The sequence below is a fragment of the Phalacrocorax carbo genome, unplaced genomic scaffold (genome assembly GCF_963921805.1).
Source record: "Phalacrocorax carbo unplaced genomic scaffold, bPhaCar2.1 SCAFFOLD_262, whole genome shotgun sequence".
Taxonomy (NCBI): Eukaryota; Metazoa; Chordata; class Aves; order Suliformes; family Phalacrocoracidae; genus Phalacrocorax; species Phalacrocorax carbo.
The window spans coordinates 20673-41339 of record NW_026990287.1 but is presented as its reverse complement, the minus strand read 5'-3'; the positions used below and the strand labels follow the sequence as shown (position 1 = coordinate 41339).

The following is a 20667-nucleotide window of genomic DNA, read 5'->3' as shown; positions in this document are numbered from 1 at the left end:
CCCGTGTCCCTCTGTCCCCATGTCCCTCTGTCCCCCTGTCCCCATGTCCCCCCATGACCCCCATCCCCCCATGACCCCCCGTGACCCCCCACCCCCCGGGCCCCCCCGGGCCCCCCGTGCCCCCCATACCCTGCTGAAGGCCAGGAGGCAGCGCAGGCGCCCCGGCGGCCCCAGGCAGTGCCGCAGCCTCGCGTCCCCGCGTCCCCCCGTCACCCCACATCCCCCCATGACCCCCCGTGACCCCCCACCCCCCGGGCCCCCCCGCGCCCCCCGTGCCCCCCATACCCTGCTGAAGGCCAGGAGGCAGCGCAGGCGCCCCGGCGACCCCAGGCAGTGCCGCAGCCTCGTGTCCCCGCGTCCCCCCGTCACCCCACATCCCCCCATGACCCCCCGTGACCCCCCACCCCCCGGCCCCCCCCATGCCCCCCGTGCCCCCCATACCCTGCTGAAGGCCAGGAGGCAGCGCAGGCGCCCCGGCGGCCCCAGGCAGTGCCGCAGGCGCCAGTGCACCAGGTGCTCCCAGGCGAAGACGAGCAGGCTCAGCCCCATGGCCACCAGCAGCATGTAGAAGACGCCGGCCATGTTGTCGATGTCCAGTTTGCTGCTCATCACCTCCAGCTTCTCCTGGTGGCAGATCCCCGACAGCCACAGCCGCTCCAGCATCTCGATCTCGTCTGCGGGGCGGGGGGGACACCGTCACACCCCCGCCAGGGGTGCTCCAAGGGGCATTTGGGGGGGATTGGGGGCTCCATGGGGTGTTTGGAGGGCACCCAAGAGGGGATTGGTGGCTCCATGGGGAGTTTGGAGGGCATTAAGGTGGGAATTGGGGGCTCCATGGAGCGATTGGGGGGCACCAAGGGGGGATTGGGGGCTCCAAGGGGCGTTTGGGGGGGATTGGGGGCTCCATGGGGCGATTGGGGGGCACATAAGGGGGAATTGAGGGCTCCATGGGGCATTTGGAGGGCACCAAGGGGGGATTGGGGGCTCCATGGGGGGATTTGGGGGGCACTCAAGGGGGAATTGGGGGCTCCATGGGGCGTTTGGAGGGCACCAAGGGGGGATTGGGGGCTCCATGGGGCGTTTGGAGGCACACCAGGGGGATTTGGGGGGCAACAAGGGGGAATTGGGGGCTCCAATGGGGGATTTGGGGGGCAACAAGGGGGAATTGGGGGCTCCAATGGGGGATTTGGGGGCACACGGGGGGACACCCCCTCAGACATCCCCAAACACCCCCTCAGACACCCCCAATCTCCCCCTCAGACACCTAAACGCCCTAAACCCCCTCCTCAGAGACCCCAAACACCCCAAACCCCCTCTTAGAGACCCCCAAACTCCCTCAAAGGCCCCCCCAAACACCCCTCTGAGACCCCCAAACGCCCCCAAACCCCCTCAAACACCCGCTCAGAGACCCCCAATCTCCCTCAAATGCCCCAAACACCCCTCTCAGAGACCCCCCAGTCTCCCCCTCAGACACCCCAAACACCCCAAATCCCCTCTCAGAGACCCCCAAATGCCCCCAAACACCCCCAAACACCCCCTCAGAGACCCCCAATCTCCCCTGCAGACACCCCAAACGCCCCAAACCCCCTCAAACACCCCCTCAGAGACCCCCAACCTCCCTCAAATGCCCCAAACACCCCTCTCAGAGACCCCCCAGTCTCCCCCTCAGACACCCCAAACACCCCCAAACCCCCTCAAACACCCCCTCAGAGACCCCCAATCTCCCCCTCAGACACACCAAATGCTCCCAAACCCCCTCTCAGAGACCCCCAAACTCCCTCAAATGCCCCAAACACCCCTCTCAGACACCCTCAGTCACCCCCTCAGACACACCAAACACCCCAAACCCCCTCTCAGAGACCCCCAAATGCCCCCAAACACCCCCAAATGCCCCCAAACACCCCCAAACACCCCCTCAGAGACCCCCAATCTCCCCTGCAGACACCCCAAACGCCCCAAACCCCCTCAAACACCCCCTCAGAGACCCCCAACCTCCCTCAAATGCCCCAAACACCCCCTCAGAGACCCCCAGTCTCCCCCTCAGACACCCCAAACACCCCCAAACCCCCTCAAACACCCCCTCAGAGACCCCCAATCTCCCCCTCAGACACACCAAATGCTCCCAAACCCCCTCTCAGAGACCCCCAAACTCCCTCAAATGCCCCAAACACCCCTCTCAGACACCCTCAGTCACCCCCTCAGACACACCAAACACCCCAAACCCCCTCTCAGAGACCCCCAAATGCCCCCAAACACCCCCAAATGCCCCCAAACACCCCCAAACACCCCCTCAGAGACCCCCAATCTCCCCTGCAGACACCCCAAACGCCCCAAACCCCCTCAAACACCCCCTCAGAGACCCCCAACCTCCCTCAAATGCCCCAAACACCCCCTCAGAGACCCCCAGTCTCCCCCTCAGACACCCCAAACCCCCTCAAACACCCCCCTCAGAGACCCCCAATCTCCCTCAAAGGCCCCAAACACCCCCTCAGAGACCCCAAACCCCCCCGAGCCCCCTCTCAGAGACCCCCAACCTCCCCGAAGCCCCCGCCCCGGCCGCACCGTCGCCCAGCAGCTGGAGCAGGGCCAGGTCGACGGGGCGCTTCCAGCGGGAGCCGCGCTGCAGGGCGATGCCGTAGCCCGTGGAGGCGAACACCTTGCCGGAGCCGATGGTGACCAGCTTGCAGCCCTCCTCCTTCCGCGCCATGTAGTTCAGCACCGCCGCGTCGTAGATGAAGGCGTCCAGCTTCCTGCGCGCCCTGACGTTGGCGCCCGCCCGCCGGCCCCGCCCGGCGACGCCCCGCCCACCGACGCCCCGCCTACGGCCGCCAAAACGCACCCCCGGCCTCGCCTGTACCCCCTCGGCCCCACCCACGGATCCCAGCCGCACCCACAGCCTTGCCTCTACCCCTAAGCCGCTCCCACAGCCACACCCATACCCCTAAACCCCGCCCACAGCCTCGCCCATACCCCCAGGCCCCGCCCACACTGCCACACCCATACACCTAGGCCACACCTGCAGCAACACCTATACACCTAGGCCCTGCCCACGGCTCCCAGCCACACCTACAGCCACACCCATACCCCTAAGACCCGCCCACAGCCACACCCATACCCCTAGGCCCCACCCACAGCCACACCTGTACACCTAGCCCCCGCCCATGGCCACCCAGCCACACCCACAGCCTCACCTGTATGCATAAGCCACACCCACAGCCCCACCCATACCCCTAAGCCCCGCCCGCAGCCACACCCATACCCCCTAGGCCCCGCCCACACAGCCACACCTATACCCCCACGCCCTGCCCACAGCTCCCAGACACACCCACACTCACCTCTACCCCAAGCCACTCCCACAGCCACACCCATACCCCTAGGCCCCGCCCACACTGCCACACCCACACATTTAGGTCCCGCCCGCACTGCCACACCCATAAACATAGGCCCCGCCCACACAGCCACACCTGTAAACCTACACCCCGCCCATGGCCACCCAGCCACACCCACAGCCTCGCCTCTATCCGTAGGCCATACCCACAGCCCCACCCATACCCTAAGCCCCGCCCACAGCCACACCCATACAACTAGGCCACAGCCACAGCCACCAAGACACACAGAGCCACACCTGTTCCCCTAGACCTGCCCATAGCCACACCCATACCCCAGGCCCCGCCCATGGGCACCCAGCCACACCCACAGCCACGCCTCTACGCCTAAGCCACACCCACAACCCCACCCATAGCCCTAAACCACGCCCAAAGCCACACCCATACCCCTAGGCCCCACCCATATCCACCCTCACGCAGAGCCACACCCATACCCCTAGGCCCCGCCCACAACCCCTAGCTCCACCCATTGCTCCGACCCCACCCCTTTCCCCAGGCCCCGCCCCTGCCCCTGTCTCTCCCTCCCAAGCCCCTCCCACCCCCAAACCCCACCCTGACCCCCGCCTGCAGCCCCCATCCCCCACCCCTCCCCTTCCTTCTCCCCATCCCCCTCCCAAGCGGCCCCGCCCCTTCAGGCCCCGCCCACGAAGGCCCCGCCCCCCTTCCCAAGCCCTTCTCACCCCCAAACCCCACCCTGACCCCCGCCTGCAGCCCCCATCCTCCACCCCATCCCTTCCCTCCCCCCATCCCCCTCCCCCCGCGGCCCCGCCCCTTCAGGCCCCGCCCCCGCAGGCCCCGCCCCTCGGCCCCGCCCCCTCAGGCCCCGCCCCCTTCCCAAGCCCCTCCCACCCCCAAACCCCACCCTGACCCCTGCCTGCAGCCCCCATCCTCCACCCCTTCCCTTCCCTCACCCCATCCCCCTCCCCCCGCGGCCCCGCCCCTTCAGGCCCCGCCCCGCGGCCCCTCCCCCGCAGGCCCCGCCCCCGCAGGCCCCGCCCCTCGCTGACCCGGTCTTGAGGTGGTGGAGGGCGTCCTCCACGCCGCGCTGGTTGTACTTGACCATGTAGCTGTGCATGTCGGGGTAGTTGCTGCGGATGTTCTTCTCGGTGCTGCCGTTGGGCACCGTCCCGAACTTCAGCGGGGGGTACTGCTCCTGCGGGCGCTGGAACTGCCCCGGGCGTCGGCACCGCCGCCACGCCCCGCCACGCCCCGCCGCGCCCCGCTGCGCCCCGCCCGCGCTGCGCCCGCGCCGCGCCCGCCCACGCCCGCCAGCGCCCGCGCGCCCGCTCCGATACACACACACACACACCCCCGTCACCCCGACGACATCCAGTGACAGCCATGTGGGCCTCGCTGACATGCCCGCTGACACGCCCGCTGACACGCCCGCTGACACGCCCTCCGACACCCACCAGCGCACACACACCCCCCCGCCGACACCCACACGCACCCACAGGCACCCCTCCGACACCCACACCCGCCCCTCTGACATCCACTGACAGCCACATGGGCCTCGCTGCCACGCCCTCTGCCACGCCCTCTGCCACGCCCGCTGCCACGCCCGCCGCCACGCCCGCCGCCACGCCTGCCGCCACCCACATGCCCTACTGACACGCACCGACACCCAAACCCACCCTGCTGACACCCAAACACATGCCCACACCCCCCCACAGCCACACCCACCCCCCCCACCCCCCCCAAAACCCACCCCCCCAAACCCCCACAGTGACCCCCAAAACCCCACGGTGCCCCCCCCAAACCCCTATAGCAACCCCCAAGCCCCAACGGTGCCCCCCAACCCCTATAGCAACCCCAAACCCCAACGGTAACTCCCAACCCCTATAGCAACCCCAAACCCCATTGGTGACCCCCAAACCCCATCAGTGACCCCCAAACCCCCCCGCACCCCCATAGACACCCTCCCCGCGCCGGGGGTCGCGCCGGCAGTACCTTGCGGTCGCTGAGCCCTGAGACGGTGTCGACGTACTCCTCCTGGATCATGAAGGCGGCCAGGTTGGCGGTGTAGCTGGCGAGGAAGATGACGGCGAAGAAGGCCCAGACCAGCACCATGATCTTGCTGGTGGTGCCCTTGGGGTTCTCCACCGGCACCGAGTTGTTGAAGACGAGGGCCCACAGCAGCCAGATGGACTTGCCGATGGTGAACTTGGAACCACCGGCGCCTGGGGACGGGATGGTGTCACCCCAGGGACCGCGTCACCCCAGGGACCGTGTCACCCCAAGGATGGGATGGTGTCACCCCAGGGACCGCGTCACCCCAGGGACCGCGTCACCCCAGGGACAGGATGGTGTCACCCCAGGGACCGCGTCACCCCGGGGACCGTGTCACCCCAGGGACAGGATGGTGTCACCCCAGGGACCGCGTCACCCCAAGGATGGGATGGTGTCACCCCAGGGACCGCGTCACCCCGGGGACCGTGTCACCCCGGGGACAGGATGGTGTCACCCCAGGGACCGCGTCACCCCAAGGATGGGATGGTGTCACCCCAGGGACTGCGTCACCCCGGGGACTGTGTCACCCCAGGGACCGCATCACCCCGAGGATGGGATGGTGTCACTCCAGGACTGCGTCACCCCAGAGACAGCGTCACCCCAGGGACCGCCTCACCCCAGGGACCGCGTCACCCCAAGGATGGGATGGTGTCACTCCAGGACTGCGTCACCCCAGAGACAGCGTCACCCCAAGGATGGGATGGTGGGACCCCAGGGACCGCCTCACCCCAGGGACCGCGTCACCCCAGGGGTAGGATGGTGTCACCCCAGGACCACGTCACCCCAGGAACAGATGGTGTCACCCCGGGGATGGGATGGTGTCACCCTGGGGACCACGTCACCCCAGGGATGGGACGGTGTCACCGTGGGTGCAGGGACGATGTCACCCCAAGGACCGTGTCACCCCAGGGACGAGACGGTGTCACCGTGGGTGCAGGGACGGTGTCACCCCAAGGACCATGTCACCCCAGGGACGGGACAGTGTCACCGTGGGTGCAGGGACGGTGTCACCCCAAGGACCGTGTCACCCCAGGGACAGGACGGTGTCACCGTGGGTGCAGGGACGGTGTCACCCCAAGGACCATGTCACCCCAGGGACGGGACGGTGTCACCCCAAGGACCGTGTCACCCCAGGGACGGGACGGTGTCACCGTGGGTGCAGGGATGGTGTCACCCCAAGGACCATGTCACCCCAGGGACAGGACGGTGTCACCCCAAGGACCGTGTCACCCCAGGGACGGGACGGTGTCACCGTGGGTGCAGGGACGGTGTCACCCCAAGGACCATGTCACCACGGTGACCATGTCTCACACACCCCCAGGGATGGGGCGACGTCACCCCGGGGACAATGTCACACCGTGTGTGTCCCCCCCGCCTCGCCAAGTGACACCGGGCCGTCCCCCCGCCGCCGGCTGTAGGCGGAGGGAGCCGCCTACAGCCTCCACTCACGTTGTCCGGTGGCCAGGCTGCGGTTGTAGCCCACGGGGCTGAAGTACTCGAAGATGAAGACGGTGACGGCCACCACCGTGAGGCACATGACGAACATCATCACCCAGACGGCCGGGCTGTAGGGCTCTGCGGGGGAGGGACACACACGCGACGGGGTGACACGAGGCGGGGCGACGCCCCGTCAGCCGGCCGGGCGGGGCGGGTGTCCGCCTGTCCGTCCGTACCGAGGAAGGCGGAGGGGGAGACGGTGCCGTTGCTGCGGGACACCATGACGCTGATGCCCGTCTCCACGAAGGGGACGGAGAAGTCGATGATCTCGGAGCGCTCCTCGTTAATGGTTAACGAGCCGATGGCCATGTCAGCGCGGCGGTAAAACACCTGTGGGCGGGGCATCGGAGGGTGTGGCCGGGTGGGGCGGGGCCACGCGGGGCGGGGCCGGCGGGGCGGGGCAATGGGGGTGGGTGTCGATGATCTCGGAGCGCTCCTCGTTAATGGTTAACGAGCCGATGGCCATGTTGGCGCGGCGGTAAAACACCTGTGGGCGGGGCATCGGGGGGGTGTGGCCGTGGGGGCGTGGCGGGACGTGGCGGGGCCGGCGGGGCGGGGCAATGGGGGTGGGAGTGGATGATCTTGGAGCAACCCCCCAAATGCAACTGGGGGGTCTCCCAGCCCCCTCAATGTGACTGGGGGGTCTCCCATCTCCCCCAGTTGTGACTGGGGGGTCTCCCAGCCCCCCAAATGAGACTGGGGGGTGTCTCCCACCGCCCCAAATGCGACTGGGGGGTCTCCCAGCCCCCCGAATGTGACTGGGGGCATCTCCCAGCCCCCTCAATGTGACTGGGGGGTCTCCCATCTCCCCCAGATGCAACTGGGGGGTCTCCCAGCCCCCCAAATGAGACTGGGGGGTGTCTCCCACCCTCCCAAATGCAAATGGGGGTCTCCCAGCCCCCCAAATGTGACTGGGGGCATCTCCCAGCCTCCTCAATGCAACTGGGGGGCGGTCTCCCAGCGCCCTCAATGTGACTGGGGGGTCTCCCATCTCCCCCAAATGCGACTGGGGGGTCTCCCAGCCCCCCAAATGTAACTGGGGGCGTCTCCAGCCCCCTCAATGTGACTGGGGGGTCTCCCATCTCCCCCAAATGTTACTGGGGGGTCTCCCAGCCCCCCAAATGTGACTGGGGGCATCTCCCAGCCCCCTCAGTGCGACAGGGGAGGATCTCCCAGCCCCCCAAAATGCAACTGGGGGGTCTCCCATCTCCCCCAGATGCAACTGGGGGGTCTCCCAGCCCTCCAAATGAGACTGGGGGGTGTCTCCCACCCTCCCAAATGCAAATGGGGGTCTCCCAGCCCCCCAAATGTGACTGGGGGCATCTCCCAGCCTCCTCAATGCAACTGGGGGGGGTCTCCCAGCCCCCTCAATGTGACTGGGGGGGTCTCCCATCTCCCCCAAATGCAACTGGGGGGTCTCCCAGCCCCCCAAATGTGACGGGGGCGTCTCCCAGCCCCCTCAATGTGACTGGGGGGGTCTCCCATCTCCCCCAAATGCAACTGGGGGGTCTCCCAGCCCCCCAAATGTGACGGGGGCATCTCCCAGCCTCCTCAATGCAACTGGGGGGCGGTCTCCCAGCGCCCTCAATGTGACTGGGGGGTCTCCCATCTCCCCCAAATGCGACTGGGGGGTCTCCCAGCCCCCCAAATGTAACTGGGGGCGTCTCCAGCCCCCTCAATGTGACTGGGGGGTCTCCCATCTCCCCCAAATGTTACTGGGGGGTCTCCCAGCCCCCCAAATGTGACTGGGGGCATCTCCCAGCCCCCTCAGTGCGACAGGGGAGGATCTCCCAGCCCCCCAAAATGCAACTGGGGGGTCTCCCATCTCCCCCAGATGCAACTGGGGGGTCTCCCAGCCCTCCAAATGAGACTGGGGGGTGTCTCCCACCCTCCCAAATGCAAATGGGGGTCTCCCAGCCCCCAAAATGTGACTGGGGGCATCTCCCAGCCTCCTCAATGCAACTGGGGGGGGGTCTCCCAGCGCCCTCAATGTGACTGGGGGGTCTCCCATCTCCCCCAAATGTGACGGGGGCGTCTCCCAGCCCCCTCAATGTAACTGGGGGGGTCTCCCATCTCCCCCAGTTGTGACTGGGGGGGTCTCCCATCTCCCCCAAATGTGACTGGGGGGTCTCCCAGCCCCCCAAATGTGACGGGGGCGTCTCCCAGCCCCCTCAATGTGACTGGGGGGGTCTCCCATCTCCCCCAGTTGTGACTGGGGGGTCTCCCATCTCCCCCAGATGCGACTGGGGGGTCTCCCAGCCCCCTCAACGCGACGGGGGGGGGGTCTCCCAGCCCTCCCCCCCCCCAACAGCGACGGGGCCGGGGGGGTCCCCACCTCTCCCACCATGCCGTTCCAGACGCCGTCGATCTTCTTGCCGTGCTTGCCGTTGGTGACGAGGTAGAGGTCGTAGGTGAAGCCGAGGGCGCGCGCCAGCCGCTTCAGGATGTCGATGCAGAAGCCCTTGCAGCACTTCTTCTCGAAGAGCGCCGGCTCCGACGGAGAGCTGCGGGCACGCCGGCGTTGGGGGGCGACCCAGCGCGGGGAGGGGGCGCCCCCGGGGTGGGGGGGGGAGCACCCAGGGCGGGGGGGAGCACCCAGGGCGGGGGGGGAGCACCCAGGGCGGGGGGGAACCCCCAGTGTGTGTGGGAAGCACCGAGGGGGGGGGGAATTCCCCAGGGTGGGGGGGGATTCCCCAGGGTGGGGGGGAGCCCCGAGGGTGGGCAGAAGCCCCCAGGGTGGGGAGGGAGCACCCAGGGCGGGGGGGAGCACCCAGGGTGGGGGGGAAGCACCCAGGGCAGGGGGGAAGCCCCGAGGGTGGGGGGACGGACACACACCCCTGTGGAAGCATGGGGACACCCCAAGGGTGGGGGGGAGCACCCAGGGCAGGAGGGAGCCCCCAGGGTGGGTGGGAGCCCCCAGGGCAGGAGGTAGTACCCAAGGGGTGGGGGGAGCCCCCAGGGCGGGGGGGGCACCCCAAGGGTGGGAGACACACACCCACACCCCCGTGACGGCACGGGGACACCCCCATGGCAACACTGGGGACAGCCCAAGGGTGACGGGGACACCCCCGCGGTGGTAGGGCAACACCCTGGTGGGTGATGGGGGGACACCCCAAGGGTGGGGGGGGACCCCGCACCTACACAGTGATGGGGACAACCCCGTGGCAGGGGGGACCACTGACACCCTGAGAGTGGTGGGGACACCCCCATGGCAGTGTCGGTGACACCCTCACGGCACCGGGGACACCCCGAGGGTGGTGGGGACACCCCTGTGACAGTGTCTGGGACACCCCAGGGTGGTGGGAACGCCCTCATGGCACTGGGGACACCCCAGGGTGGTGGGGACACCCCCGTGACAGTGTCTGGGACACCCCAGGGTGGTGGGAACACCCTCACGGCACCGGGGACACCCCGAGGGTGGTGGGGACACCCCCGTGACAGTGTCTGGGACACCCCAGGGTGGTGGGAACACCCTCACGGCACCGGGGACACCCCGAGGGTGGTGGGGACACCCCGAGGGTGGTGGAGACACCCCCGTGACAGTGTCTGGGACACCCCAGGGTGGTGGGAACACCCTCACGGCACCGGGGACACCCCGAGGGTGGTGGGGACACCCCCGTGACAGTGTCTGGGACACCCCAGGGTGGTGGGAACACCCTCACGGCACCGGGGACACCCCGAGGGTGGCGGGGACACCCCCGTGACAGTGTCTGGGACACCCCAGGGTGGTGGGAACACCCTCACGGCACCGGGGACACCCCAAGGGTGGTGGGGACACCCCCGTGACAGTGTCTGGGACACCCCAGGGTGGTGGGAACACCCTCACGGCACTGGGGACACCCCAAGGGTGGTGGGGACACCCCCGTGACAGTGTCTGGGACACCCCAGGGTGGTGGGAACACCCTCACGGCACCGGGGACACCCCAAGGGTGGTGGGGACACCCCCGTGACAGTGTCTGGGACACCCCAGGGTGGTGGGAACGCCCTCACGGCACCGGGGACACCCCGAGGGTGGTGGGGACACCCCCGTGACAGTGTCTGGGACACCCCAGGGTGGTGGGAACGCCCTCACGGCACCGGGGACACCGCGGGGCGGGTGTCGGGGGTGCGTCACCCACCCGGCGGTGCGGTTGAGCTGCTTGCGGCAGGGGACGGAGTCGCGGATGCAGGTGCCGGTGGCGGGGTCGATGCTCTCCACGATGACGAAGGGCCGCTCCTCCAGCGTGGCCACCGTCAGGTGTTGGTCGTCGTCCACCGGTTGTAGGAATTTACCGTAACGTGACCAAACGGGGTACTTCATCCGCAGGATCCGGTGTTCCCAGCTGCCCACCTGTGAGGGACAACGCCTGCGTCACGCTCAGGGGGGCTGTCACCGCCGGGGACGGTCCGATGTCACCGTGACGGCCCTACAGCTGGAGAGACCCCACAGCCGGACAGACCCCACCCCCATCCAGACAGATGGACGCGGGGGGGGAACAGGCGGAGGGAGGGTCCCCGGAGGCGTCACCGCGCCGAGGCGACCGACGGGCTGAGTTTCTGCGTCACCGTCACCCCCGCGGGGACGCGGTGTTGTGACAAGGCAGCGCGACACCGCGACGGCGGGGGGTGGGGGGGTGAACGCCAGATGGTACCGCAACCCCCTCCCCGGGGGTGGGGGGGACACACGGCGCTGGCGAGCGGAGCCGGCGCCGTCAGGCTGACAGCCCGGACGTCACCGTGACCGGAATGACAAACACCGCGAGGAGCAGACAGGCGCCCCCAGGGGGAACGGTGACAGCGCAGGGACGCGGCACAGGCGTCGGGGACGCTCACCACCTCCCAGCTGCGCTCCTTGTTGAGGGAGATCACAACCAGCGAGGGGTTGACGAGGTAACCGTCCTCGTTGAAGGAGAAATCCTTCTGCCCCCAGGTGATGTTCATGAAGTACCTGGCAGGGACGCAACACCGTGACGGGGCTGTCACCTCCCCGAGGCGACAGGCGCCGGCGGTTCCGCCGCCCTCACCGGTGGAGGTTGTCGTTGATCTGGGTGACGTTGGGCGCCCGGCAATCGTTGTTGAACTCGGGGATGAAACCGTAATCGCGCAGCAGGGCCTCGGCGCCCTTGGCCACGATGGCCACCCCGTTGTGCACGCGGTGTTGCAGGTCGTCCCGCCAACCGGCCGACAACACCGCGAACAAACCGGCCGGGAGGTGCTCGGGTAATTGATCGCTTCCGCCGAGGTTCGTACCGACGACGAACCAGATGTAACCGGGACCGGTTAAACCGGCGTCTCGCGCCGCTCGGAAAATGGCCTCGGCTTCTTCCCGCGAGCAGTAGAGGAGGCGGATCTGGGCGCTGACCTCGCGCAGCTGCCGGCGCAACCGCGTTCCCTCGGGGTCGTCGGTCAGGTTGAGGGTCAGGACGCCGCGGTGTTCCCAGCCGATGAAGCTGCTGTCGGTTAAAACCTCCACGTAATCCACGAAGTCTTCGTAGCCCGGGAAGAGGGTGGTGACGACGGCGAAGGCCGTCCAGTCGTACTCCTCCAACACCTCGAAGATCACCTGCAGCTGCTGCTCGGTGGAGGAGCCCAGCTGGAGGAAGGTGGAGCCCTTCTCCTGCGGGGGCGGGGAGAGGGTGACAAGGGTGGTGACGGGGACGGCCGGTGGTTCCAGATGGGGTTGGAGTCGGGTTGGGGGCAGTTGGGTGGCTCTGGATGGGGTTGGGGACAGTTGGGGTTGGGGACAGTCGGTTTGGGGACAGTCAGGTGGCTCTGGAGGTGGCTGGGGTTGGGGACGGTCAGTTTGGGGGCAATTAGGTGGCTCTGGACGTGGTTGGGGCCAGGGACAATTGGTTTGGGGACAGTCGGGTGGCTCTGGACGTGGTTGGGGACAGTTGGGGCCGGTGACAGTCAGTTTGGGGACAGTTGGGTGGCTCTGGATGTGGTGGGGACAGCTGGGGCCGGGGACAGTTGGTTTGGGGACAGTCATGGCAGGTCTGGGTACAGTTGGGGTTGAGGACAGTCAGTTTGGGGGCAATCAGGTGGCTCTGGACATGGTTGGGGTTGGGGACAGTCAGTCTGGGGACAGTCGGGTGGCTCTGGATGTGGTTGGGGATCGGAACAGTCGGTTTGGGGACAGCTGGGTGGCTCTGGACGTGGTTGGGGTTGGGGACAGTTGGTTTTGGGACAGTCAGGCAGGTCTGGGTACAGTTGGGGTTGGGGATAGTCGGTTTGGGGACAGTCGGGTGGCTCTGGATGTGATTGGGGTTGGGCTGGGGACAGTCATGGTGGCTCTAGGTGCAGTTGGGGGGATATTTGGGTGACTCCAGATAGAACTGGGGTTGGGGACAGTCAGACTGGGGACCTGTGGGTGACCCTAGACGTGACAGGGGTTGGGGACAGTCACGTTAGAGACAGTCGGGCGGCCCTAGACACGGTTGGGGTTGGGTTGGGAACAACCGGGTGACCCTGGACGCGGTCGGGGACAGTCAGGTACCCCTAGAAAAGGCTGGGGAGAGCGGGGTGCCCCCCCGAGTGCCCCACCCCGCCCCACCTTGGGCGTGAGGACGATGGCGGAGCCGCCGTTGATGCCGATGATGGGCACCGAGGTCTGGGCCGAGATGAAGTCGAGGATTTGCGCCACGGCCTCGGAGCGGGCGTCGTCCTCGAAGACGACGCCGTGGATGCGGAGGGAGGAGAGGACGTCGCACAGGCGGACGATCAAACTCCGCGGGTTGGTGTCGTTCAACACCACCCCGACGGGGTTGACGTCCAACGAGAAGTCGCGGAAGGCGGCGGGCGCCAGGCGGGGCCCGGCAGGGCCGTAGGAGGCTCCGCTGAGGATGACGGCGACGTTCAGCGCCCGCCGGTTCCCCTCCGGCCGCGGCGCCAGGAAGGGGCTGGCGCAGGCCAGGGCCAGGGCGAAGAACATCCTGCTGGCGGGGGCGGGGACCCGGGGGCTCATCGCGCCGCCGCTGCGCCCTGGGGGGGACGGGAGAGGGGGGGGATGCTGGGGGACGTGCCCACCAGTGCCCCCCCGGTAGCCCCCAGTAACCCCCAAAGCACTGGGAGAGGGTCAGGTGGGCGGGGAATGGTGGGAGGGGGGCTCACCAGTAACACGCAGTACCCACCAGTAACCCCCAAAGCACTGGGAGAGGGTCAGGTGGGCGTGGAATGGTGGGAGGGGTGCTCACCAGTAACACGCAGTACCCACCAGTAACCCCCAAAGCACTGGGAGAGGGTCAGGTGGGCGGGGAATTGGGGAGGGGTGCTCACCAGTAACACCCAGTACCCACCAGTAACCCCCAAAGCACTGGGAGAGGGTCAGGTGGGCGGGGAATGGTGGGAGGGGGGCTCACCAGTAACACCCAGTACCCACCAGTAACCCCCAAGCACCGGGAGAGGGTCAGGTGGACGGGGAATGGTGGGAGGGGTGCTCACCAGTAACACCCAGTACCCACCAGTAACCTCCAAGCACTGAGAGAGGGTCAGGCGGGCGGGGAATGGTGGGAGGGGGGCTCACCCGTAACACCCAATAGCCACCAGTAACCCCCAAGCTCCGGGAGAGGGTCAGGCGGGGGGGGGATGGTGGGAGGGGTGCTCACCAGTAACACCCAGTACCCACCAGTAACCCCCAAGCACTGGGAGAGGGTCAGGCGGGGGGGAATGGTGGGAGGGGGGCTCACCAGTAACACCCAGTACCCACCAGTAACCCCCAAGCTCCGGGAGAGGGTCAGGCGGGGGCGGAAATGGTGGGAGGGGGGCTCACCAGTAACACCCAGTAGCCACCAGTAACCCCCAGTGCCAGGCGAGGGTCAGACAGGACTCGAGGCACCGGTGGGGACCAGTGCCCCCCAGTGCTCCCAGTACCCACCCGGGGCTGCCCCACTGGCCTGGCCTAGCCCGGCCTGGGGCAACCAGAGCCTCCCAGTGTCTCCCAGTATCCCCCCAGTGCCCCCCCATATCCCCCCAGTATCCCACCAGTGCCTCCCCGTGTCCCCCCAGTATCCCACCAGTGCCCCCCATATCACCCAGTGCCTCCCCGTATCCCCCCAGTATCCTCCCAGTGCCTCGCACTATTCTCCCAGTGCCTCCCCATAGCCCTCCAGTATCCTCCCAGTGCTCCCCATATCGCCCCAGTATCCCCCCACAGTGCCTCCCTGTATCCCCCCAGTATCCCCCCCAGTATCCTCCCAGTGCCTCGCACTATCCTCCCAGTGCCTCCCCGTATCCCCCCAGTATCCCCCCCAGTATCCCCCCCAGTATCCCCCCCAGTATCCCTTCATGCCTCCCCGTATCCTCCCAGTATCCCCCCAGTATCCCCCCCAGTATCCCTTCATGCCTCCCCGTATCCCCCCAGTATCCCCCCCAGTAACCCTCCCCGTAACCCCCCGGAATCCCCCCAGTATCCCCCCAGTATCCCCCCCAGTATCCCTTCATGCCTCCCCGTATCCTCCCAGTATCCCCCCAGTATCCCCCCCAGTATCCCTTCATGCCTCCCCGTATCCCCCCAGTATCCCCCCCAGTAACCCTCCCCGTAACCCCCCGGTATCCCCCCAGTATCCCACCAGTGCCTCCCCAGTATCGCCCCCAGTGCCTCCCCGTATCCCCCCAGTATCCCCCCAGTATCCTCCCAGTGCCTCCCCAGTATCCCCCAGTGTCCCCCCAGTATTCCCCCCAGTATCCCCCCCAGTGCCTCCCCAGTATCCCCCCCAGTAACCCCCCAGTATCCCCCCCAGTATCCCTTCCAGTATCCCCCCAGTATACCCCCCAGTGCCTCCCCAGTATCCCCCAGTGTCCCCCTAGTATTCCCCCCAGTATCCCCCCAGTATCCCCCCCAGTATTCCCCCCAGTATCCCCCCCAGTGCCTCCCCAGTATCCCCCCCAGTATCCCCCCAGTAACCCCCCAGTATCCACCCCAGTATCCCCCCCAGTATCTCCCCAGTATCCCCCCCAGTTTCCACCCCAGTATCCCCCAGTATGCCCCCCAGTATCCCCCCGTGAGCCAGCATCAGGCTGTCAGGACATGGCGGGACACGGGGACACGCTCTGACACACCAGGACACGCCAGGACACGCCATCACCCCCCCACCCCCCCCATCTCGCACCGCCGCAGCCGGGGGGACGCAGACGGACGGACGCCGACGGCGACAGGCGGACGCTGGGGGTGGGGGTGTGTGTCACTGTCACCCCCCCCAAGGTGACAGTCGGACACGGAGGACAAGTGACGGCAGTGACAAGCGCAGGCGGGGGGGGGGGCAGCACAGGCAGACAAAGCAACAGGCGGCGGCGGGCAGAGCAACAGGCAGAGCCAGGCGGGGAGGGGGCAGGCAGGGCACAGGCGGAAGAGCCAACAGGCGCAGGCGGGTGTCGTGGCAGTGGTGGCGGGGAGCAACAGGCAGAGGGGAGGGACTGGGGGAGGGGGGTGGCAGGGACAGGCAGAGGGGACGGGTACAGGCAGTGGGCCCGGGGGTACAGGCGGGGGGCCCAGGATACAGGTGGGGAGCCCGGGGGTACAGGCCGGGGGCACAGGGGTACAATTGGGGCCCAGGGGTACAGGCGGGGGGCCCGGGGGTACAGGCAGGGGGCCCAGGGGTACAGCGGTGCACAGGGGTACAGGCGGGGCCAGGGATACAGGTGGGGAGCCCGGGGGTACAGGCCGGGAGCACAGGGGTACAGGTGGGGCACAGGGGTACAGGCGGTGCGCAGGGGTACAGGCGGGGCCAGGGATACAGGCGGGGGGCCCAGGGGTACAGGCGGGGGGCCCAGGGGTACAGGCGGGGGGCCCAGGGGTACAGGCGGGGGGTACAGGGGTACAGGCAGGGCCAGGGATACAGGTGGGGAGCCCGGGGGTACAGGCCAGGGGCACAGGGGTACAGGTGGGGCACAGGGGTAGAGGCGGGGGGCCCAGGGGTACAGGCGGTGCGCAGGGGTACAGGCGGGGCCAGGGATACAGGCGGGGGGCCCAGGGGTACAGGCGGGGGGCCCAGGGGTACAGGCGGTGCACAGGGGTACAGGCGGGGCCAGGGATACAGGTGGGGAGCCCGGGGGTACAGGCCGGGGGCACAGGGGTACAGGTGGGGCACAGGGGTAGAGGTGGGGGGCCCAGGGGTACAGGCGGCCAACACCGGCTGAGGCAGACACCCCATCGGGCCCGGCAGGGACAGCCAGACAGGCAGCTGGCTGCACAGTCGGACAGGCAGACACCCACAGCGGGACGCGTACACACAGGTCACCCCCAGCAATGTCACACCCCCCCACACACCCCCGTACCCCAACAGTCGCTGGGGGGGAGGGGAAGGGGCCCGGATGCCGGGGTCCTCTGCCCAGCCCCCCCTCCCCCCCCCCCGTGACCTTGAGCCCGGCCCCGCCTCTGTCACACGGGGCTCCCTGTGCCGGGGGTGACACCGTCACCGTAACGGCGGGGGGACAAACCTGTGACAGGGGGTGACGAACCCCCGTCACCCTCCCCACACGAGTGGGGTGACAAACCCCCGTCACCGTCACCATGAGGGAGGGGTGATGAACCCCGTCATCCTCCCCACACGAGTGGGGTGACAAACCCCCGTCACCGTCACCATGAGGGGGGGTGATGAACCCCGTCATCCTCCCCACACCAGTGGGGTGACAAACCCCCGTCACCGTCACCATGAGGGAGGGGTGACGAACCCCCGTCACCCTCCCCACACCAGTGGGGTGACAAACCCCCGTCACCATCACCATGAGGGGGGGGTGACGAACCCCCGTCACCCTCCCCACACCAGTGGGGTGACAAACCCCCGTCACCGTCACCATGAGGGGGGGGTGACGAACCCCCGTCACCCTCCCCACACCAGTGGGGTGACAAACCCCCATCACCGTCACCATGAGGGGGGGGTGACAAACCCCCGTCACCCTCCCCACACCAGTGGGGTGACAAACCCCCGTCACCGTCACCATGAGGGGGGGGTGACGAACCCCCGTCACCCTCCCCACACCAGTGGGGTGACAAACCCCCGTCACCGTCACCATGAGGGGGGGGTGACGAACCCCCGTCACCCTCCCCACACCAGTGGGGTGACAAACCCCCATCACCGTCACCATGAGGGGGGGGTGACAAACCCCCGTCACCCTCCCCACACCAGTGGGGTGACAAACCCCCGTCACCGTCACCATGAGGGGGGGGTGACAAACCCCCGTCACCCTCCCCACACCAGTGGGGTGACAAACCCCCGTCACCGTCACCATGAGGGGGGGTGACGAACCCCCGTCACCCTCCCCACACCAGTGGGGTGACAAACCCCCGTCACCGTCACCATGAGGGGGGGGTGACAAACCCCCGTCACCCTCCCCACACCAGTGGGGTGACAAACCCCCGTCACCGTCACCATGAGGGGTGGGTGACAAACCCCCGTCACCCTCCCCACACCAGTGGGGTGACAAACCCCCGTCACCGTCACCATGAGGGGGGGTGACGAACCCCCGTCACCCTCCCCACACCAGTGGGGTGACAAACCCCCGTCACCGTCACCATGAGGGGGGGTGACGAACCCCCGTCACCCTCCCCACACCAAGGACAAACCGGCATCACCACCCCCACACCGTAAGGGTGGGTGACAACGCCGTGTCACCGTCCCCACAACAGCGGGGGGAACAATCGCGTGTCACCGTCCCCATAATGGTGGGTGACTGGTGGGTGACAAAGCCGTGTCACCGTCCCTGTGATGGTGGGGGTGACAAAGCCGTGTCACCGTCCCCATGATGGCGGGGGACAATCTGGTGTCACCGTCCCCGTAACGGCGGGGGACAATCACGTGTCACTGTCCCCAAAAGAGCCAGGTGACAATCACGTGTCACCGTCCCCGTAACGGCGGGGACAAGCCACTGTCACCGTCCCCGTGATGGGGGGGGGGGGGGGCGATGACACCCCAACCCCTCCGTGTCACCGTCCCCGTGACGGTGGGGGTGACAAAACCGTCATGGCAGGTGACAAGCCGCTGTCACCGTCCCCATAAGGGGGGGACACACACAAACCTGTGTCACTGCCCCACAAGTGCCCAACAGCTGCCCCCCAGCCCCCCGTGTCCGCCCCCAGTGCTCCCCAGACCCCGTGACACCGGCTGTGCCCCCCCCCCCAGTGTCCCCCAGAGCCCTCCCAGTGCCCCCCAGACCCCGTGACACCAGCTGTGCCCCCCCCCAGTGTCCCCCAGACCCCCCCAGACCCCTCCCAGTGTCCCCCAGACCTCCCCAGTGCCCCCCCCCCCGTGTCCTACCTGGCCCGAGCTCCGCTGCAGGGGGCTCTGCCTCATCTCGGCCGGGGAGGGGGGACACGGGGGGGGTGTTGGGGGGACACGGGGGGGACACACACGGGGGGGGGACACACACGGGGACAGGCCGGAGAGGGGGGAGGGACAAGGATTTGGGGGGGGATGGGGGGGCCGGGAATGAACAGGCAGAAACAGGCAGGACTGGGGGGGGGAATTGGGGGGGGCTGGAGGGGTTTCAGGGGCTGGAGGGGTTCGGGGGTGCAGGATTTGGGGGGGTGCAGGATTTGGGGGGGCTGGAGGGGTTCGGGGGTGCAGGATTTGGGGGGGTGCAGGATTTGGGGGGGCTGGAGGGGTTCGGGGTGCAGGATTTGGGGGGGGTGCAGGATTTGGGGGGGCTGGAGGGGTTCGGGGGTGCAGGATTTGGGGGGCTGGAGGGGTTCGGGGTGCAGGATTTGGGGGGGGTGCAGGATTTGGGGGGGCCGAGGCGGAGGCGGCTGCACCTGGCGGGGGGAGGGAGGGAAGGTGAGGAGGGGGCGGTAACACACCTGGGCCCCCCCCAAAAGGGTCCCGAGCCCCCCAAAACAACACCCCAGGACCCCCTTCGGAGCCCCCCAAATCACGGCTGAGGTCCCAGAGCACCCAGCTGGGTCCCGTCCCAGCACCCCCCACCCCCCAGTCTGCTCCCAGTTTACCCAGTTAGGTCCCGGTCCCCCTCCAGCACCCCCCATCAGCTCCCAGTCCCCCCCAGTCAGGTCCCAGCACCCCCAACTGGATCCCAGTCCCCTCCCGCAGTGCCCTCCCAGTCCCCCCAGTCCCACCCCAGACCCCCCTAAATCCCCTCCCAGCATCCCCAACTGGATCCCACCCCTCCCAGTCCCCCCCAGTGAGGTCCCAGTCCCACCCCCAGCCCCCCCCAAATCCCCTCCCAGTCCCCCAGTACCATCCCAGTACCCCCAACTGGATCCCAGCCCCCCCAGTCCCACCCCAGCACATCCCAGTCCCCTCCCAGCTGGGTCCCAGTCATTCCCCCCAGCACCCCCAGTCCCATCCCAGCCCCCCCAAATCCCCTCCCAGGCCCCCCAGTACCTCCCAATACCCCCAACTGGATCCCAGCACCCCCAGTCCCTCCCAGTCCCATCCCAGCACCTCCCAGTCCCCCCCAAGCCAGGTCCCAGTCCCCCCCCTACTCCCCCCAGCGCTCCCAGTCCCAGCCCAGCCCCCCCCAAACCCCCTCCCAGCCCCCCCAGTACCTCCCAATACCCCCAACTGGATCCCAGCACCCCCAGTCCCTCCCAGTCCCATCCCAGCACCTCCCAGTCCCTTGTCCGCCCCCCACCAGCTGGGTCCCAGTCCTCCCTCCCAGCACCCCCAGTCCCCCCAAACCCCCTCCCAGCCCCCCCCAGTCCCATCCCAGCATCCCCAACTGGATCCCAGCACCCCCAACTGGATCCCAGCACCCCCCCAGTCCCTCCCAGTCCCCCCCAGTCCGGCCCCGCCGCCCCCCCCCCCACCCTGCAGCACCCGCCGCCGCTTGCAGAATACTAATGGGG

At 68.1% G+C, this 20667-nt stretch overlaps 1 protein-coding gene across 1 annotated transcript; it reads right to left on the bottom strand.

The window, feature by feature from the left end:
• Window positions 1-441: 441 nt before the first annotated feature.
• Window positions 442-19164, bottom strand: LOC135310980 (glutamate receptor ionotropic, NMDA 2D-like; the record flags this gene model as incomplete). Its single annotated transcript, XM_064440130.1, has 12 exons — window positions 19124-19164; window positions 13426-13853; window positions 11897-12489; window positions 11706-11820; window positions 11012-11223; window positions 9229-9397; window positions 7070-7223; window positions 6846-6971; window positions 5337-5566; window positions 4394-4554; window positions 2563-2750; window positions 442-674 (listed from the first exon to the last, which is right to left on the bottom strand). Coding segments are annotated over exons 2-12 (2592 nt in total), but the record flags the coding sequence as incomplete, so codon positions are not given.
• Between the last annotated feature and the right edge of the window lie 1503 nt (window positions 19165-20667).